General features: G+C 46.9%; 4 protein-coding genes across 4 annotated transcripts; 3 read left to right on the top strand and 1 right to left on the bottom strand.

Annotated features, from left to right (window-relative positions):
• Positions 1 to 51: 51 nt before the first annotated feature.
• Positions 52 to 1,884, top strand: GGS22DRAFT_61896 (uncharacterized protein). Its single transcript, XM_047967568.1, has 4 exons — positions 52 to 546; positions 621 to 640; positions 702 to 809; positions 860 to 1,884. Exons 1-4 carry the CDS (start codon positions 312 to 314, stop codon positions 1,745 to 1,747), a joined length of 1,251 nt encoding a protein of 416 aa, XP_047822498.1. The 5' UTR covers positions 52 to 311; the 3' UTR covers positions 1,748 to 1,884.
• Positions 1,885 to 3,423: 1,539 nt separating this feature from the next.
• Positions 3,424 to 5,431, top strand: GGS22DRAFT_152121 (aromatic compound dioxygenase). The gene is made up of 3 exons (XM_047959615.1): positions 3,424 to 4,693; positions 4,779 to 5,047; positions 5,113 to 5,431. The coding sequence occupies exons 1-3, from the start codon at positions 3,924 to 3,926 to the stop codon at positions 5,253 to 5,255; spliced, it is 1,182 nt and encodes a 393-aa protein (XP_047822497.1). The 5' UTR covers positions 3,424 to 3,923; the 3' UTR covers positions 5,256 to 5,431.
• A 3,799-nt stretch (positions 5,432 to 9,230) lies between these two features.
• On the top strand, positions 9,231 to 13,973 carry GGS22DRAFT_152117 (C-type lectin protein). The gene is made up of 13 exons (XM_047959614.1): positions 9,231 to 10,164; positions 10,218 to 10,336; positions 10,402 to 10,640; positions 10,702 to 10,816; positions 10,883 to 10,896; positions 10,959 to 10,980; positions 11,046 to 11,335; positions 11,612 to 12,305; positions 12,364 to 12,439; positions 12,488 to 12,882; positions 12,941 to 13,203; positions 13,262 to 13,343; positions 13,430 to 13,973. Exons 1-13 carry the CDS (start codon positions 9,922 to 9,924, stop codon positions 13,494 to 13,496), a joined length of 2,619 nt encoding a protein of 872 aa, XP_047822496.1. The 5' UTR covers positions 9,231 to 9,921; the 3' UTR covers positions 13,497 to 13,973.
• On the bottom strand, positions 13,966 to 15,838 carry GGS22DRAFT_152113 (nagb/rpia/CoA transferase-like protein). The gene is made up of 3 exons (XM_047959613.1): positions 15,542 to 15,838; positions 14,591 to 15,464; positions 13,966 to 14,516 (listed from the first exon to the last, which is right to left on the bottom strand). Exons 1-3 carry the CDS (start codon positions 15,607 to 15,609, stop codon positions 14,427 to 14,429), a joined length of 1,032 nt encoding a protein of 343 aa, XP_047822495.1. The 5' UTR covers positions 15,610 to 15,838; the 3' UTR covers positions 13,966 to 14,426.
• Positions 15,839 to 16,825: the final 987 nt, after the last annotated feature.

Below are 16,825 nucleotides of genomic sequence, written 5' to 3'. Positions count from 1 at the left end.
CTATCTGAAGTGATAATATTGGTGGTACATTGCTCGAAATAGTGACGGGAGCGTGCAGGCTGGGGAAGCACACCTTTGCAAAAGCAAACATTCACGCAACGGAGTTTCTCAGCTCCAGTCCTACCTAGGTAGATACCTCCAAGGCTATACATTCACGACACGAATAAATATACGACATCTCGATCCTCTCAGAAATAAACACATCCAAGTGTGCTTCGACATGATTCTTAAGATAGCTGGATTTTCCAATACACTACGCATCAGCCTCGCTTACATGGGTACCCATTGTAAATGATGCAGATACCCGAAGTATGTCTTCGATAATGTTTGAAGACATTACCTCCCTATCTCCAGACGAACAAGCCAGGTTCCTCAATGGACCTGCTCTCCAGCCACCTGCAGGCATAAGCTCCAATTTCGATCATCCGCCAAACGGTACGATTCCAAGCCAGGTTGCGCTTGCGATCTTTTTAATCTTGACCACAGTCTCGCTTTGTGGGCGGATATATGTCAGATTCTCGACGAGACAACTATTCATAGGAGATTGTATGGCCCATAGACCTCACCTCAATACAATGGTGTATTTACCCACCTGGACAGGGATTTCTAACGAGCACCAGATTTGTTGATAGTGATATATGTATGGTTTATCACTCGTGGCGTACTTGGCGTGTTTTCCCATCTAATCCTTCCGGACGCAGGCAACTAATACCGTCTCCTTTGCTTATTGCTACCGCATCTTCAGCTCCCCGGGAGCATTGGTTCACCAATGGGATGTCCGCATGTCAGCCATAACGCCATATCTCTGGGTAGGAAACAATGATGTATCATAATTTACGCATTGACTTACGCACCACAGAACCTCTTGATCGCGTCGACGACTCATACCTTCAGCATCACATTCACCAAGGTTGTGATCCTGCTGGAATGGATCCGCATCTTTGCTCCAAGGGGCACTCGTAACCTCGTTTTTTGGGCTAGCCACTCCTTGATATGGATCAATATCATGTTCTGCATATGTATTCTCGTGGCCTACAATTTGGCCTGCACGCCATACCGGTACCTGTGGGATAAGTTCATCAGTGGCAACTGCAACCGCTTCACTACAAGCACGGATAACCTGTTGATATCGGCCGTCAATTTAATAACAGATATATTAGCTTTTCTCATTCCCCAGAAGATGATCTGGAAACTACAGATGCCAACCAGCAGGAAAACTGCGGCCTCTGCCACATTCGCCGCCGGCATCCTGGCCATTACTGCTGCCTCTCTCCGCCTGGTGATGACCATCATTTCCAGCCACTCTCGCGATTTCACGTACAACGAAAGTTCGGTGATATTATGTAGCTTAGCTGAGTCGACTTGTGCTTTCTTGGTTGTATGCATACCGGTATTGCCCAAGGCTATCAAAAATGCGAAGGCTTCAAAAACGATTTCGGCAATGCACTCGTGGGTGCACATAGATAAACCACGAGGTTTACGCAGAAGGAGCATCAATAACATATGGCCACGCTCAAGACATAGTCAGTCTAAGAGTAGTGGTGGACAAGCATCGATGGAGGACAAAGAATACAGGATTTATCCATCCCCGTTATTACGCGGTGAGAGTTCGGTGGACTTGTCGATGTATGAGCATCTAGGATCGGGAATTCTCCGTACCACGCACTTTGAGGCAAGGGAGGATTATTATCCGAATGTCACACATACTGGATATCCTCGCCAGTATGGACTCAACGGGATCGTGTAGGATGTGTCGAGGTCGGTTTGATGCAGTTTCTTCCCTGCGATGGTTATGATAGGATAATTCATGTCAGTATTATTTTCCTTATATCTACGTAGATAGGGGGCAATTCAGAATGCTTCAAGATACCATTTAGACTCATACGTCGCGTTCTCGGGCTTAACCACCTGTATTTTTCGTCATCTATTATCGACTAACACGTAATTTGTATATATCTGAAGAGGTTCCGATATCTACAGCCGTTCGTCGGTCGGGACATTTTCTTCCCTCCGCCTGTATGGGACCGAGAACAAGTGTAGTTCCTAGGTTACAAATCTTGAGGTAAATGACGCAGAACTATAGACGTTCCGAGTTCATGGTTAAGATGATGAAAGCGGCAAAAACAAGGAGAAAATGTTAACCTTCTAGCATCCCCAGTTATGATACCCATAGATACCTAACCAAGCTTCCTTAGGCGGTTCTAGAAAACGACCGGCCATCCCTACTAAAATAGGTTGATGCTTAAATCCTACTACTGTACGCCAGCATGGTATGTACCAGCCCCTCATGAGATATGACATTTACAGTATATTAAGGAGGCTGGCTTTTAGGCCATAAACATTCATGCATCGTTATGGGCCTGGACTATTCATTGAGGCTTAGGCAATTATGCCCCTTTTACATTTAGGGGTGGGATGGGTTCAGTCACTCATAGATATAGGATCTTCAGAAAGAAGATAGATCCGCCGTTTTGGAACTGTGCTGTTTAGCTACTTGGGTAGTCTATCGTTAGCACGACCAAACAAGGGACAGACACGTGTCGCACGTGTCGTCTGAAGTTGAGCCATAAAATGGTGGATGGATAGCAACGCTATAGTTAGCGTGTATAGCTCGAGGTGGTGACATCACCGCATTGTTAGTTCGCCGGCACTCTCCCCGTTGATTTCAATTCAAAAATTCTCTCCATAATGTCTAATTCTCATGGGGAAGTTACTATGTCCGTTGGCAGGGGAAAAATATATGGGAAAATGATTCGTGTCTCCACGCAAGCAGAGGACGAAGAAGTCTAGAGTGGCAACGAGTTGCCAAGACTTATATTTAAATTGAAGAAAAAAGCACCGCCGAGATGATTTTATTTCAAACAGATCATTGCCGTTTTGGATCAGTCTGTACTCGTAAGAGATCCGTGATATCCTTTTTGATCCATAGTCTGGGGTAGTTCCACTAATCCGCCCCCCTTTTTTAGAGCCTCCTTAGTCGGAATATCAAATTTGCTTCAGTCGTTGCTAGTCGTTACATACTCGCAGATAAATGCAATTTTGATGAGAAGGATACATGTAAACGCGGCTTTATGTCACCATATTTCTTCTATGGATTCGTATCGAATACAGTCGTAGAATCCTACCTACCTAATGTATGAACATGATCCGAACCTCGGATGATTGCTCCCTGAACCGAGGAGTATAATCACACCACGGAATATAAAAACAAAAAAATGTTTACCTAATAGGACCAAATAAGATCCTAATCACAGGGAAACAAGCTATCATGCATAACAACTACCGGGAGGCGAATTGAAGGTATCAGTCCAAGTGGGTCTGATTCGTCAACCAGCACAGCTCGTTTCATGGAGTCTTGGCCAAAATGCCTACTTAGGCAACTTGTGAACGCTTGGCTCCTCGAATTGGCCGAGTACTTTGAAAATAAAATCTTCCTCATTGGCTGACATAACGGCTAGGGGATCTCTATTCCCAGTGAAGATCCATGACATGAGCAGGGCTCTCAGCCTTTCACCGATGCGCAATCTTGCTCTTCGTAAGTGACGCGTAATGAAATCTTCATAGAGACTAAATCTTAGCCTCTCCATCCCACCGACGACCCCAATTATCACGGAAGCAAGGCACTTTTTTACGAGTCATGGATATACATATGGGATGCCAAGACCTCTTTTTTCATGATAGGGGTCCACGGTGCATGACCGGTATTACGAATCGATATCTCCTTCATCGCCATTGGGTGTATGCGGGCGGGCCGACGCGATGGCAAGCCGCCTAGGAAGAGCCTCCGATGGTAACGGGTAGCAAGTTAAAAAGGATGCCGTGTCACCGTTTCTCGAAATGATCTTCACCCCAAGACATCTCGTCCTCTATCCAGTCGTTACTACATACCAGTCAGTCAGTCGCTCAGACAATCTTTATTCATCATGGTCGCTTTCACCAACTTCGCCATCGCGGCCCTCGCCGGCTACGCCGCCGCTCACCCCGGCGAGAAGCACGACGCGCACAAGATGAAGCGCGAACTCGTTGCACGTGACAACGCCGCACAACTCGGAGCTCGATCCCTAGCTTCGTGCTCGAACTCTGCCTCTTCCCAAGCGTTGAAGGCCCGATCCATCAAGCGCCGCGCTAACGCCGTCAAGAACATCCGACAGAAGCGCGGCATCAAGGCCCCTGCCAGGAAGGACAAGCGCACGCTCGAGGATCTCCAGAAATGGGAAGCTGTGAACCACAACATGTCCGGGACTTACAACTACGACATGTTCACCTCGATCGAGGAAGTCTTCAGCGGCAACACAAGCTGCATCCTAGCCCCCGAGATCACCAACGGGCCGTACTACGTTGTCGGCGAGAAGATGAGGTCGAACGTCAAGGAGGCGCTGTACTGCGACGGCATCGACCTGTTCCTCGAGGTCCAGTACATCGACACCAACACCTGCGAACCCATCCCCGCCGTCGCTGTCGATATCTGGAACTGCAACGCCACCGGCACCTACAGTGGTATTGCTACCGAGGGCAACTATGCTACGGGAGGGTATAACTCGACCTACCTCCGTGGCATCCAGCTCACCGATGGTGATGGAGTGGTTAGCTTCGAGACTATCTTCCCCGGCCACTATGGCGGCCGTGCCGTGCACACGCACTTGCTCTCGCATAACAATGCGCAAGTTATGCCGAACGGAACTATTTCCGTATGGTAAGTTATCGCCGCCCCACCCACTTATCCCACCCCTTCCCGCCCATCCCATGACCCAAAGCAGGTAACTAACGACCAAAAACAGGAACTCGCCCGTAAGCCACATCGGCCAACTCTTCTGGCCAGAGGACCTGCGCGCCGAAGTCGAGGCCACGTACCCGTACAACACGAACACGGTAGCTCTCACGACCAACGACGAGGACATGTGGTCGATCCTCTCGGCCGACGCCTCGTTCGATCCTATCCCGCAGTGGGTGTACCTCGGCGACGACATCTCCGATGGGTTATTCGCTTGGATCCAGATCGGTATTAACGGCTCCGCTGATTACACCGAGGATGAGTATTATGGTGTTGGTGAGTTTTATCCAATTCCCCCTTTAAGTGATGTGGTGGGGTGTCTTGCTGACTTGGGATTACAGCTGCGTACCTTGATGCTGAGGGCGGCCACTCGACTGGATACACTATTGGCGGTGGTGGAAACGGAACCGGAAACGGAACCACGCCCAGCGGAACCCCTAGCGGTTCTCTTAGCAGCGCGCTTCCTTCGAGCTCGAGCGCGTAATTAGGGGATGAGATGTTGGGGTTGGTCGCTAGGGATAGATGAGGTTTGGTTTTCAGGGCCTTGGTGTTTGCAAGGTTGGTTATTTATAGAATTGGTTTTTGATTCGGTCGTGTTGCGATATATATACCCTAAAATGGATTGTTCGATTTTTAAATATAGAAGGGTGGTTTTTTTTTGTGAATTTGTGATGACGGTGTGATATGAAACCCAGGTGTCTTGTATCCTACCTTGAAATTGTGGTGTTGCGCTGAAGCTAGTTCACCCTTATTGCCAATTCTTATAGTAACGATTCATAATCCAATGTAGAACTGTGAGTACAACTACCTAGTTTAACCATATTAGAGGGGAACTATGATGTTGAGAATGTTATTTAGCTGAGTGAATACAATAAACCTTAATTTCACGACGAGTTGTGAGAAGTGTTTAGATATTAATGAAAGCGCGACTGAAAAGTTCAGTCACGCGAATAAATTATGAGATGCAGAACTTGAATCTGGCTCTCTGCTCTTGAATTCTAGTTTTCTCTTAGTCAAGGCTATGTGACTTATATTACTATCTAACTCGAAGTTGAGTATCTCATTCTAAACCAAGCCCCTAGGTTAGAAAGAACAAAGTGTGAATTTACCCCTAACTTACATATAATTTAAGAACACTCATTCTACACGTCGTAGGGGTTTCGCCTGTGTTAGGGGTAGTAAGAAGCAATAGCATTTCTTGTGAGGTACCTACTTATTACAATTATCTTAATGTAAATCATCTATGAGGGTGAATTAAGTAGTAGTTGTCCTACCTTGAGTTTATGAGATATGAGAAGTCATTCAAATTTCACTGTTTAAGGGGCTACATACGTAATGAGTATCCAGGATAGGTAGCATTTGTGAACCTCAGGACTTTCAAGTCAATATAATTCTCATTACATTCAGTTGTCAGCTGAATGTGCCAAGATCCAAAAACACCATCTGTTCCCTTTCCATATATCTTACATAACACGACTGGAATATTCTGTAAGTATCTTTCACAAAATATCAGGATCTGATTACTTAGATGTCGTAAGTGTACCTAGTATCTTCTGTTTAATTACCTAGGGACGTAGTGAGAACCGGGTTTCATAACTGCTCCTGCAAGGGATATGCTTAAGTAATCAGGATAACAAACAGTATGGGTTTGACACCTCGTCAGTTTTACCATTAATATGATCTGTAAATATTACGAAAAAATGAGACTTACGGATTTACAAACCTCGAAAATGACAATGCGGATCAATTCCGTGATTGTACACGTGAGTAAAAGCTAGCTGAAGATGAGTTAGGTAGGTAGACATGGTGAAAGACCGCTTGATTTCTCGCCCCTTGATGGAATAAGACCGGCGAAAGGTTACACGCAACCGGCTTTACAGATACTGGAGGCGTTTTGGAAGGGCCAAGAGCGGAAAAGAAGAAAATATGCAGGCGAATACGAAAGGGCACAGGAACCATAGCTGGGCCCCGGTGTGAACACCAGAGAGGAGGTGTTGCATTCAAGCCTACATACCCTTAATATACTATAACGAACTACGTACTATAGCATAGTGGGGATCCTATCCTCGTTGTGATAGGAAGGTAGGCCGACGTACGGCCGCAATAGAAAACCAGCCTTTGCCACATATTGGATATTGCATCTCCCAACTGCTCGAGCTTGCCATTGATCATGTTTTGATGAAATCATCATTGACGTAGTCATATGCAAACTGCTCTTGGGCTGTTTATGCCGACACGGATCATTATGTAAAACTAACCGAATCGGAGAACTTTTGTGTAGCGACGTGTTCTCAACTCCTTTAATGCGGCTGCGATAAAACTCGAGATATGTTTACCAAAACCGTATAAAAATATGTATATAGGTAGATTCATACCTAGGCAGAGATATCATAAAGGGTCGAATTTAATTATATGACTATCCTATAATTGATAATTAACCGTAAATTCGTTGAGCGGTTTGCAACGGCAAGTGTAGGAGAATGGAATGTGTTATTGAAGCAACTCCACGAACCTGGTTTTCAATACAATATGAATAATTGTAACACGTTCTGAGGTTTGGAAACATATGATATTAGACGAACCAACCTATGATATCCAACATGGACGGCACAGAATCAGCCAAATGATACAGTAGATGCGGAACGATATTTCTTGGCTGAGACTCGGTCTATTGGATGAGTTCGGAAAGCTTAAAGCTGGACACCCAATGATGGAAAAGGTTTTGTAAAAACGCTTATGTCTCAAGATGGTTAGGCTAACACCGTTCAGGACGTTTCTGGTCGTGATTATATGATGAATGCTTCCTCGCAAACAGGTTTCGCAGGATACGACTTTTGAATAAATACCTAGGTACCTAGTAAATAGTTGAGTATTGAAACGTATTGAAACCGCAGTCCCAAAATATCGATGTTCTAGCCAGAAAAGATGATCATCCCCTCACTTTCCTCTTGTGTATAATTTATTTTTTTATGAAAATTAATCCGTGGCTGAATGGACAACGGCACTGTCGTACAGCATCGAAAGTGATTCGTTCATGCACCTTAACAAACTTCCAAGCTCTGGAACCGGATCAGGGATGTGTTGGCTGGCTGAATGGAGAGTTCACCGCTGCTGTTATGATAACTCTTTTTTGGTTTTATGACCGAGGATGCCGCGAGAAAAATCGAAATGGAAGAAAAAATGTCGGGAGTGTAGGTAAGCAGAAGATGAAGTTGTATGATGGATGATACTGAAGGCGCTTCGTGGCAAGGAGTTGAGGCAGTCCCCCCTTTTCAATTCCAGACCCCTAATTCGAGAGAGGTTCCTTCTCCCACGTTACTGAGAACGTATCTCGGTATTTTAGTATCCTAGTACTTCATAGGGGTGTCACGGGGAGTTACTTCCCCACAATTGACGTGCAGTTTGGGGGGTAGCATCCAGGCACTGTCCCACAATCAAAGGCGTGTATAAATATGCAATAGAATGTTCTAAATAATCAATACGATGTCCGGCAACGAATGCACGCCGCTGGGTTAGGCAATTACTATGAAGTTAGCAATTTATATCCCATGTAATATGTATCCCATGATCAACGGTAAGGTATCGGTTAGCGCCACAGGCAATAATTGCAAGTAATAAACCCATACTAGTAAATCTATCCATCGAGGAATCTTACCGAGTATAGAACCCTTCACGTACGATACTTGTTAGTTGTTTTTCTGATGCTTGCAACTGGCTGCGAGAGGCTCTTTACATTTTATGTATGTAGTTGAGGGGTAAAGTGGGGGTTTCGGTAAAGATCGTCAGGTCATGGTCACATACGAGTGACGTAGCTTACTTGGTAAGCTTGGGGGTTTCGGTCCGGGGGGTGTATTTCTATTATCGGCTTCCTAAAACCGTAACGAGAATTCCCCAGAGTCGGGGTTTTTGGAAGATAATTGGTACTAGGTATTAGGTATCTCTACCAGAGATCGATTGATAAGAAAGCTCTTACCTAATTTAAGTTTCGTTGATAAAAAAAAGAACCAAAGTTTATAACCATACGAACATTGGAAGGCATACCCCAAGCATTTTCTTAGGTACAATACCTGACGTATGCTATGCCAAATACTCGGTATATCATTGGCGAAGGTCTAGAACGACCTCGGGAGTACGTACACATCTAGGGCTATTCGCCAGGAACCAGGACAGGATCGGACCTGGGTAAGGGGCGTAGAGGGCTTGCAGCGTGGCTTGTCGCACAACAGACGGAAGGGCGATTACAAGTGATGGGCAACAAGGGTTAAGCGGCGTAAGCCAATACCTTCTCTACCCGTATTGATTATATGCAGTAAAGCGTGCAGAAGCGTGGCGGTTACACATCCATGAATGCACCTGGGCGCCGAACCACCTTTATTGCGGGGCCAAAAGACCCGGGGAAGCCGTAGCTCATATTCATCTTAGCTTTTCTGATCCTTGATTTGTTCTTCAACTTTGACATCCCACTCTCAAAGCCTTAGTCTAGTCCAACTTGCATCAACTTATGACAAAACTTTTCTAATTTCTCAAATCTCCGAGCTCTCTACCGTCCAGATGTTCCTTTAACCTCTTGATCGATTGCTTATTCCAACACTTGGCGAATCGAACTACCGCAACATGCTCCCGCCTGTGCATTAGGTACGCCGTACAGGCGCCCTTCATCCATTTCACCGTGACCTCTGCCGCCATCTTTTTCCCCGTTTTACCTGCCTCGGATCCCCATTTCCAGGATGGACACCGTGAATGCAGCTCGCCCGACCAATTTTAGGGCTGGCGTACCTGGTAGCTTGGTCATTTGCCCTACCGCTTCTGGTCTGGGACAGCCCCTTAGCCCGGACTGACATCACCATTATCGTACTGGTGCCTTTGTTCGGCGGATGAGGGCGCGGATTTGCAACTAGGTTTGCAAAAGCTTCTCAATCCCATAGTATACTTTGTACTAGGTCAAAGTAGGTAGGTAGGTACATTCTGAGTACCGTGACTATCCACGCCATCAGCTTTCGTGATCATCCCAGTTTCAGTTTAAACTCTTATTATATATCAAGTACGGCTATCTCACCCCCTGCCAAGTGGTTAATACTATTTTTCCTAAGCTTAACAAACACCTTTTTTTTTCCCTCCGTTTGTAGTAAGCAATTTAATATTCAACAGCTATGCCATCTGTTGTCGAATCCCCATATGAGCCTCAATTCCTTACTTTACAGTCTAAGCTGGAAAAGGGGGCTGGTAAGTCCGCGGAACGACTATCTAACGTTGATATTATCGACATCCGGCAGGTTGCCGTTGAAATAAACCTCAAAGAAGAGATCCACAGTTTACTTCGTCCCCAGGAAGGCCCTCGGAAACTGCCGACACTGCTTCTCTACGACAAAAAGGGCCTCCAGATATTCGAGGAGGTAAGGGAAACGCAACTCCCGCCTGTAAGTCATTATGCTGACCTATATCTCAGATCACATATTTAGATGAGTACTATTTGACCAATCATGAGATCCAAGTACTGCGCCGTTCGGCTGCGGGTATTGCTAAGGCAATCCCATCCGGATCCCTTGTCCTCGAGCTAGGTAGCGGGTGAGTGATAGCACCACCTCTTACAACTCAGGGGTAGTTGATTGACTCTCCCATCTCCCGGCTAGCAACTTGAGGAAGGTGTCTCTGTTGCTTCGAGCCCTTGAAGATGCCGGCAAGACGATCGACTACTATGCCCTTGATTTGTCAGAAGATGAGCTGTCAAGGACTCTAGCTCAGCTTCCGTCCTTTCGTCACGTCCGATGTCACGGGCTTCTGGGAACGTACGATGATGGCCGCGAATGGTTAAAGAGGCCGCAGATCGCTTCCAAGCGCAAGTGTGTCTTGTTCCTCGGGTCTAGCATCGGTACGGACTCGAACGTACGCTGATACCAAATCAGATTTATCGAATTGACCATCCTAAATAGGTAACTTCCACCGGGACGAAGCAGCCTCATTCTTGAAGGGGTTTGCCGATGTTCTCCAGCCTGCGGATAGCTTTCTGATTGGATTGGACTCCTGCACCGATCCTTCCAAGGTCTAGTAAGTGATGGAACGCCCCGTTGCGTCCTCCCTTAATGATATCAGGCTGCTAACGCCCAACTGCAGTCACGCATACAACGGTTTGTATTATCGAAGCTTGTGTTTAGTCAAACTCTGCTAAATTCTGTATGCCGCTTACAAGACAAGCACGGCGTCACACATAGGTTAGTTACCGATGACGCCATACATACGTCCATCCGGCTGTACATCGACGTACTAACTGGTCAAGGTTCATCCTGAATGGGCTCGTCCATGCAAATGAAATTCTTGGACGCGAGGCATTTGACCTGAACGAGTGGCAGGTCATCGGCGAATACGTATATGACAGCGAGGGGGGACGCCACCAAGCATTCTATTCGCCCCTCCACGATACTGTCGTGCTAGGTGAAACCATCAAAGCTCAGGAACGTGTTCAGGTTGAACAGAGCCTGAAGTACTCGAAAGCAGGCTGCGGCAATCTGTGGAGGTCGGCAGGCATGATCGAAGCTGATCGTTGGATGACTGATGATGAAGACTACGGTGAGTGGTCCACGAATGTTTGTCCAACCCGAGGATATGGAGTTTGTCCTACGCCCGCAGCGTCCCATCCCGCGAATAAACTAGGGGTCTTCTCCACGTTTATGAGACCCTGCAGAATGCGGCCCACGTGAGTCTAGTCAGGAGACCCTGACGTCTTTGAGGCGTGCCTGTAATATTCTTACGTCCATCAGCCATGGCTTTTAAATGCGGGGCGGCCCTATGCCCCCCGTGGGTTCTCGAGTGGATTGTCAAGCCGGGTACACTGACACTCTGCAGGACTTCATCTTTTAACCAAGCCAAACATGTCTTTCAGCCCCATCGCTTCGGAATATGCTCGCTCTCACATCCCATCCCTGAGCGACTTCGAAAGTCTATGGGTCGTGTGGGACATCGTCACTAGGCGAATGTTACCTAACGAGGAGCTGTTAGAGAAACCCATCAAACTTCGAAACGCTTGTGTTTTCTATCTGGGCCATATACCTACATTCCTAGACATACAGTTGACTAAAACGACCAAGAATCCCCTCACAGAGCCGGCATTCTACTCCTCGATATTCGAGAGGGGAATAGACCCAGACGTTGATAACCCCGAGCTCTGTCACCAACATTCGGAAATTCCAGAGGAATGGCCACCCCTAGAAGATATTCTGGAATACCAGGAGAGGGTAAGGGACAGGTTGAAGAGCCTTTACTCCGTAGGATTGGATAACATACCCAGAAATGTCGGAAGGGCTATCTGGGTTGGTTTTGAGCATGAGATCATGCATCTAGAGACCTTGCTCTACATGATGCTTCAGAGTGACAAAACTCTCCCACCACCTCTAACAAAACGCCCAAATTTCGAAGCTCTAGCCCAGGAAGCCTATGCTTCAAGGGTCAGCAATGAATGGTTTGACATACCTGAGCAAGACATTACGATAGGACTTGACGACCCAGATGAAGTACTGCATTCGAATAAGCAATTTGGATGGTTAGTCCACACCATGGTGTCAGACGTCTTGACTGAATGCTTACCGAGTAATACATAGGGACAACGAGAAGCCATCGAGGCGTGTACAGGTTCACAAATTTCAAGCCAAGGGAAGGCCCATTACCAACGAGGAGGTGAGCTTGATTGTTACCCCAAGATATGACAGCTCTAATCCTTTTTAGTATGCACTGTATATGTACAGTACCAAAACAACAAAGACTCCTGCTTCTTGGGCTACCGAGAACTTGGACCATGCTAATGGTAATGGACACGTAAACGGGAAGGTCAATGGCCATACAAACGGTCATACTAACGGAACCAATGGTCAACAAACCGTCCCTTACTCATTCCTAGAGGGTAAGGCAGTGCGTACTGTTTACGGATTAGTACCGCTGAAATATGCGCTCGACTGGCCAGTCTTTGCCTCATATGACGAACTTACAGGCTGTGCCGCATGGCTAGGAGGCCGGATCCCCACGTTCGAGGAAGCGCAGAGTATATACACTTATGTTGATAGTATGAAAAGGAAGGAGGAAGCAGAGCGCAAGCTAGGAAAAACAGTGCCAGCAGTTAATGCGTGAGTTTCTTCATAGCAGCCGAGCATGGGAACCAGGCTAATATTAGGGAATAACCAGCCATCTAGTTAACGACGGCGTGGAGGAGACCCCACCACCCAACGCTTCTCTTGTCGATGGTGGCTCGTCTCAAAATGACGAGCTATTCATCGACCTTACTAATGCCAATGTCGGCTTCCGCCATTGGCACCCCGTAGCTGTGACTGCTCAAGGCAATCGCCTAGCAGGCCAGGCTGAGATGGGAGGCGTGTGGGAATGGACTAGCACCACACTCAGGCCGCACGAAGGCTTCAAGCCCCTAGCATTATACCCAGGATATACTGGTATGAAGATTCATCTGCTCTCTTAAAGAAATGAATATGCTAAACATGGATACAACAGCCGATTTCTTCGATGAGAAACACAACATTGTTCTTGGCGGCTCCTGGGCCACGCACCCTCGAATTGCGGGGAGAAAGACCTTGTTCGTTACCCATTTCCTACCTCCCGAGTTTCACAATCAGTGAATGATGTATTCGATAAGTGCATGCTAACGAATATACCACCTAGTGTAAATTGGTACCAACGCAACTACCTATACGCATGGGTCGGCGCCAGACTTGTCCGTGATCTTTAGGAGCTACCAGACTAACCAACATAACCATCGCTCCATACATGTACTCATCAATCACAAGCTTTTCTTATCTAGGGCCCTCGTTCCAACGATATTGTAAGTTTCACCAATGCATTACCGGCGATGTATACATAACCCTAGGGTCCAAGTCCGGTTCTCAACAACTGGCAAATCGGTCGTGTACATCTACGCCGTTCCGGCTTGGCTTCAATGTCCAGAGCAAGTTCAACCTTCGCTCGGTCATGAGGCCGGCTCGCCGTCTTTCCACAAAAGCCCTCTCGTTTTAGGAATGTGGCAAAATCCCCATTTTAGGAGTACGGGAAAAGGGGATAGGCATCGTGGTGTGTTCTCACAAAATTTACCCTGTGCATTTATTGGTGTATCTAGAATGAGAAAAGCTGCTCGCTCGCTCGACGTCATGGATATGTTGATCGCAGTTACGATCTTAAAGCATTTATGAATATATTTATTCGTCCCATACGTGTGGGTATGCAAAAGTACTCCTTGTGTGACTTCTAGGCGATATTTATACCCATCGCCTATCTAAACTTCTACTATAGGTGTTTATCCGACACCTTTTATGACGCCAATTATCAGTTTTAGGCGCCGTAGTATATGCCAAGCTACAATTAGTTATGCTTATCCTCAAGATACCTTCCATTGCTTACTTCTTACGGCCAACTTATTACGGACACTATTTCTTCCAGTGCCTCTAGCCAGGATTCTACTAAGTCCCAAGCAACGCAGGTAATAATTCCCTCTTATTGCACTTGATGGGGTAGTCAGTATGACTTTTCACCGCCAAAGCTATGTAGAGAACTGTATCTCACCATACATGAACATGTATGGATGCATAAGGGGGGGTATAGAGCAGGTGTGGATGTGGTCCGAATACAAAACCACGGGGTATCATCTCGTCATCTTAGCGAGGCTTCAGTACATCAGATCAATAACCATTTTGGCTACATCCGAAGGTGTAAGAACGCCGTTATCCGAGAGGATGGACGAGATGAATTCGGGTGGCTGTGTCGAGATTGTTAGCAAAGTAGACCATGGAAATTATAGCTAAGTAGCCATGATTCATTGAATAAACATACCGTGTAATCCACCGGATCATCAATAGGCCGCGACGTGGTCTTATCCTCGCTCTCCTCCTGCTTGCGCGAGTGGAAGTCGAAGATATCCTGGTTGAATCCAAGATCGAACTGATCGATCGGAAACGTCTGGCCGAACTTGTGCTGCTCGGCAGCAACAAAGAACTCCTTTCTTCGCGCCTTGGCGATCAAAGCCAGCTGATACGTTCCCATGCGAGATATGATTCCACCGTTCGCGGTTACGGCTTCGGCGCCGACGAGCACGACGTTGACTTTGCTCATGGAGTACGCGGCTGCGGATTCGGGGATCGTAGCGACCTGGACGCCCTTTTCGCGAAGGGCAGCGACGACGCGGAGGCTCTCCGTGCGACGCGCCTCGTTGACAACATGGATAACCTTGAATCTTCTCTTCGCATCTCCCGGAATAGACTCCGCGGCACGAGCAAGCAGAGTACCAACGACACGTGAACCTCCATGAGTAAGGATCGTGCAGTCATCGCGGACATATTCGCGGCCAACGGTAGCGATCTGCTCGCGGGCCTGCTTGGCGCGGGAGGCGAAGAGGCGGCCGTTGCGCATGAGGTGCTGGCGCACGACCTCGAAGTTCTCGTGACTGCTAGTCTCCTTGCCGTCGGGGCCGGGCTGCTTAAGCGAGGTGACGAGGTATTGCTGGAACAGGTCCGTGCCGTGGGTCAACGCTACGGGGTTGCGCACCGCGGAACGCAGCTTCGCCGATTGCGTCTTGATGAGGTCCATAGTCTCAAAGACGGTCTTGGCGGAGGATTGGGAGAGGCATTCGATTAGCGCTTCGATTGCTGCGACGGGCATCGTGAGGTCTGGGTCGTCGTGCAGGAGCTTGGTGTATGCGCTGACGATGCTGTGGGGGGAGGTTAGCTTTTGTGGGAGGGGGATTGGAAGGGGCAAACGCGAAGAGGGAAATGAAATATTGCTTACTCGAAGGACTCGAGGTCCGGATTATCGCGGATGGGGAGCTCGCGCTCGTTTTGGTTGATGGCCGCCATGGTTGCGGTCTGTTTGGTGGTTGAAGGAGAAAGAAAAGAAAGCTCTCCGCAGAAAAGCTGGAGCTTGGGTTTATGTTCAAGTAGATGGACTCGGGCTTTTCGAAGTCGGGTTATCAATAGAAACGATAGTTTATCTCGTTTTGAAGTCGAAATCACTTGATATAAAAATAATAGATCTGAGGTAATCGTCGGTCAATAAAGCAGAAAGTTTCTATCATAAACGTTTTGCGCAAAAGTTAAGGTGGGTGAGTCAAATCGCGGGGCACGTCACTTACAGGTACCTCCATGTACCTCTTAGACGAAAATCGATCTGCAGGTGCGGCTAATTGCATGGGTCTTTTCTCCACTTTAACCTCTGAGCCCTAGAAGGTACATTCGATTTGTTCAGGGGTCTCTGGGGACTTCTCTTCAACATAATCGATCTTAACATCAATCTCGACCTCAGATCAAATCCAAATGAATCAAAGGTCATGTTAGTTTTCAAGTGAAATCGATTAACACATCCTTCTAATTAATACAAAAATCTATATATCATACTTGGCCATTTTATCATTGGTCCATCATTTTCTCCAATGGCAACCAGGCAAATAGAAACGATACTATTCTGCTATGTTACTGATGCTCCCTTAGGCGTTTGCAATATCGTCATATTGTGTTTGCGATTTCTACCTACCTACCTACCTACCTCGGTCACGATAGAGAAAAATCTCTCCATCACATCTAACAGCATCGAAAACGAGTCAAGGATGGAAAAGGGCATACACTTATTCAACCCGCTTCTACATTTGCCCAAGATTCGAAGGAAGAGGGGCACATATTCAATTAAACTTGTCACCATTCACACCTCGATTCTTACTTTTCGAATAGAATGTAGATTAATACACAGATACCATCTTCGCAATAATTTACATACAAATTATGTCAGACCTCGAGTGAGGTCCTGAGCTAGGTTTTCACGGTTTTATATTACCCCAAAAGCTCCGTAACTAGTTCTATTAAAAAAATATTGGCAGTGGCAGACCTGGGCATTAGCTATTCTTAGCACTCCTACAACGCCTCCTCTGCTCCCATAAAGCATTTCCCTCGTGCTCAGCATGAAGGAGCTTCACATAATGTCGCCAATATAACAGCCTAGACACTTGCCTATAGAGCCGTCATAGCACCCATTAATAACCTCCTGTGGAAGTTCATTTCCTCGATGATATGCGCTACCTAC

This window comes from Annulohypoxylon maeteangense (assembly GCF_022496945.1).
Source record: "Annulohypoxylon maeteangense strain CBS 123835 unplaced genomic scaffold GGS22scaffold_2, whole genome shotgun sequence".
Lineage (NCBI taxonomy): Eukaryota > Fungi > Ascomycota > Sordariomycetes > Xylariales > Hypoxylaceae > Annulohypoxylon > Annulohypoxylon maeteangense.
This window is presented reverse-complemented; position numbering and strand designations above follow the sequence as displayed.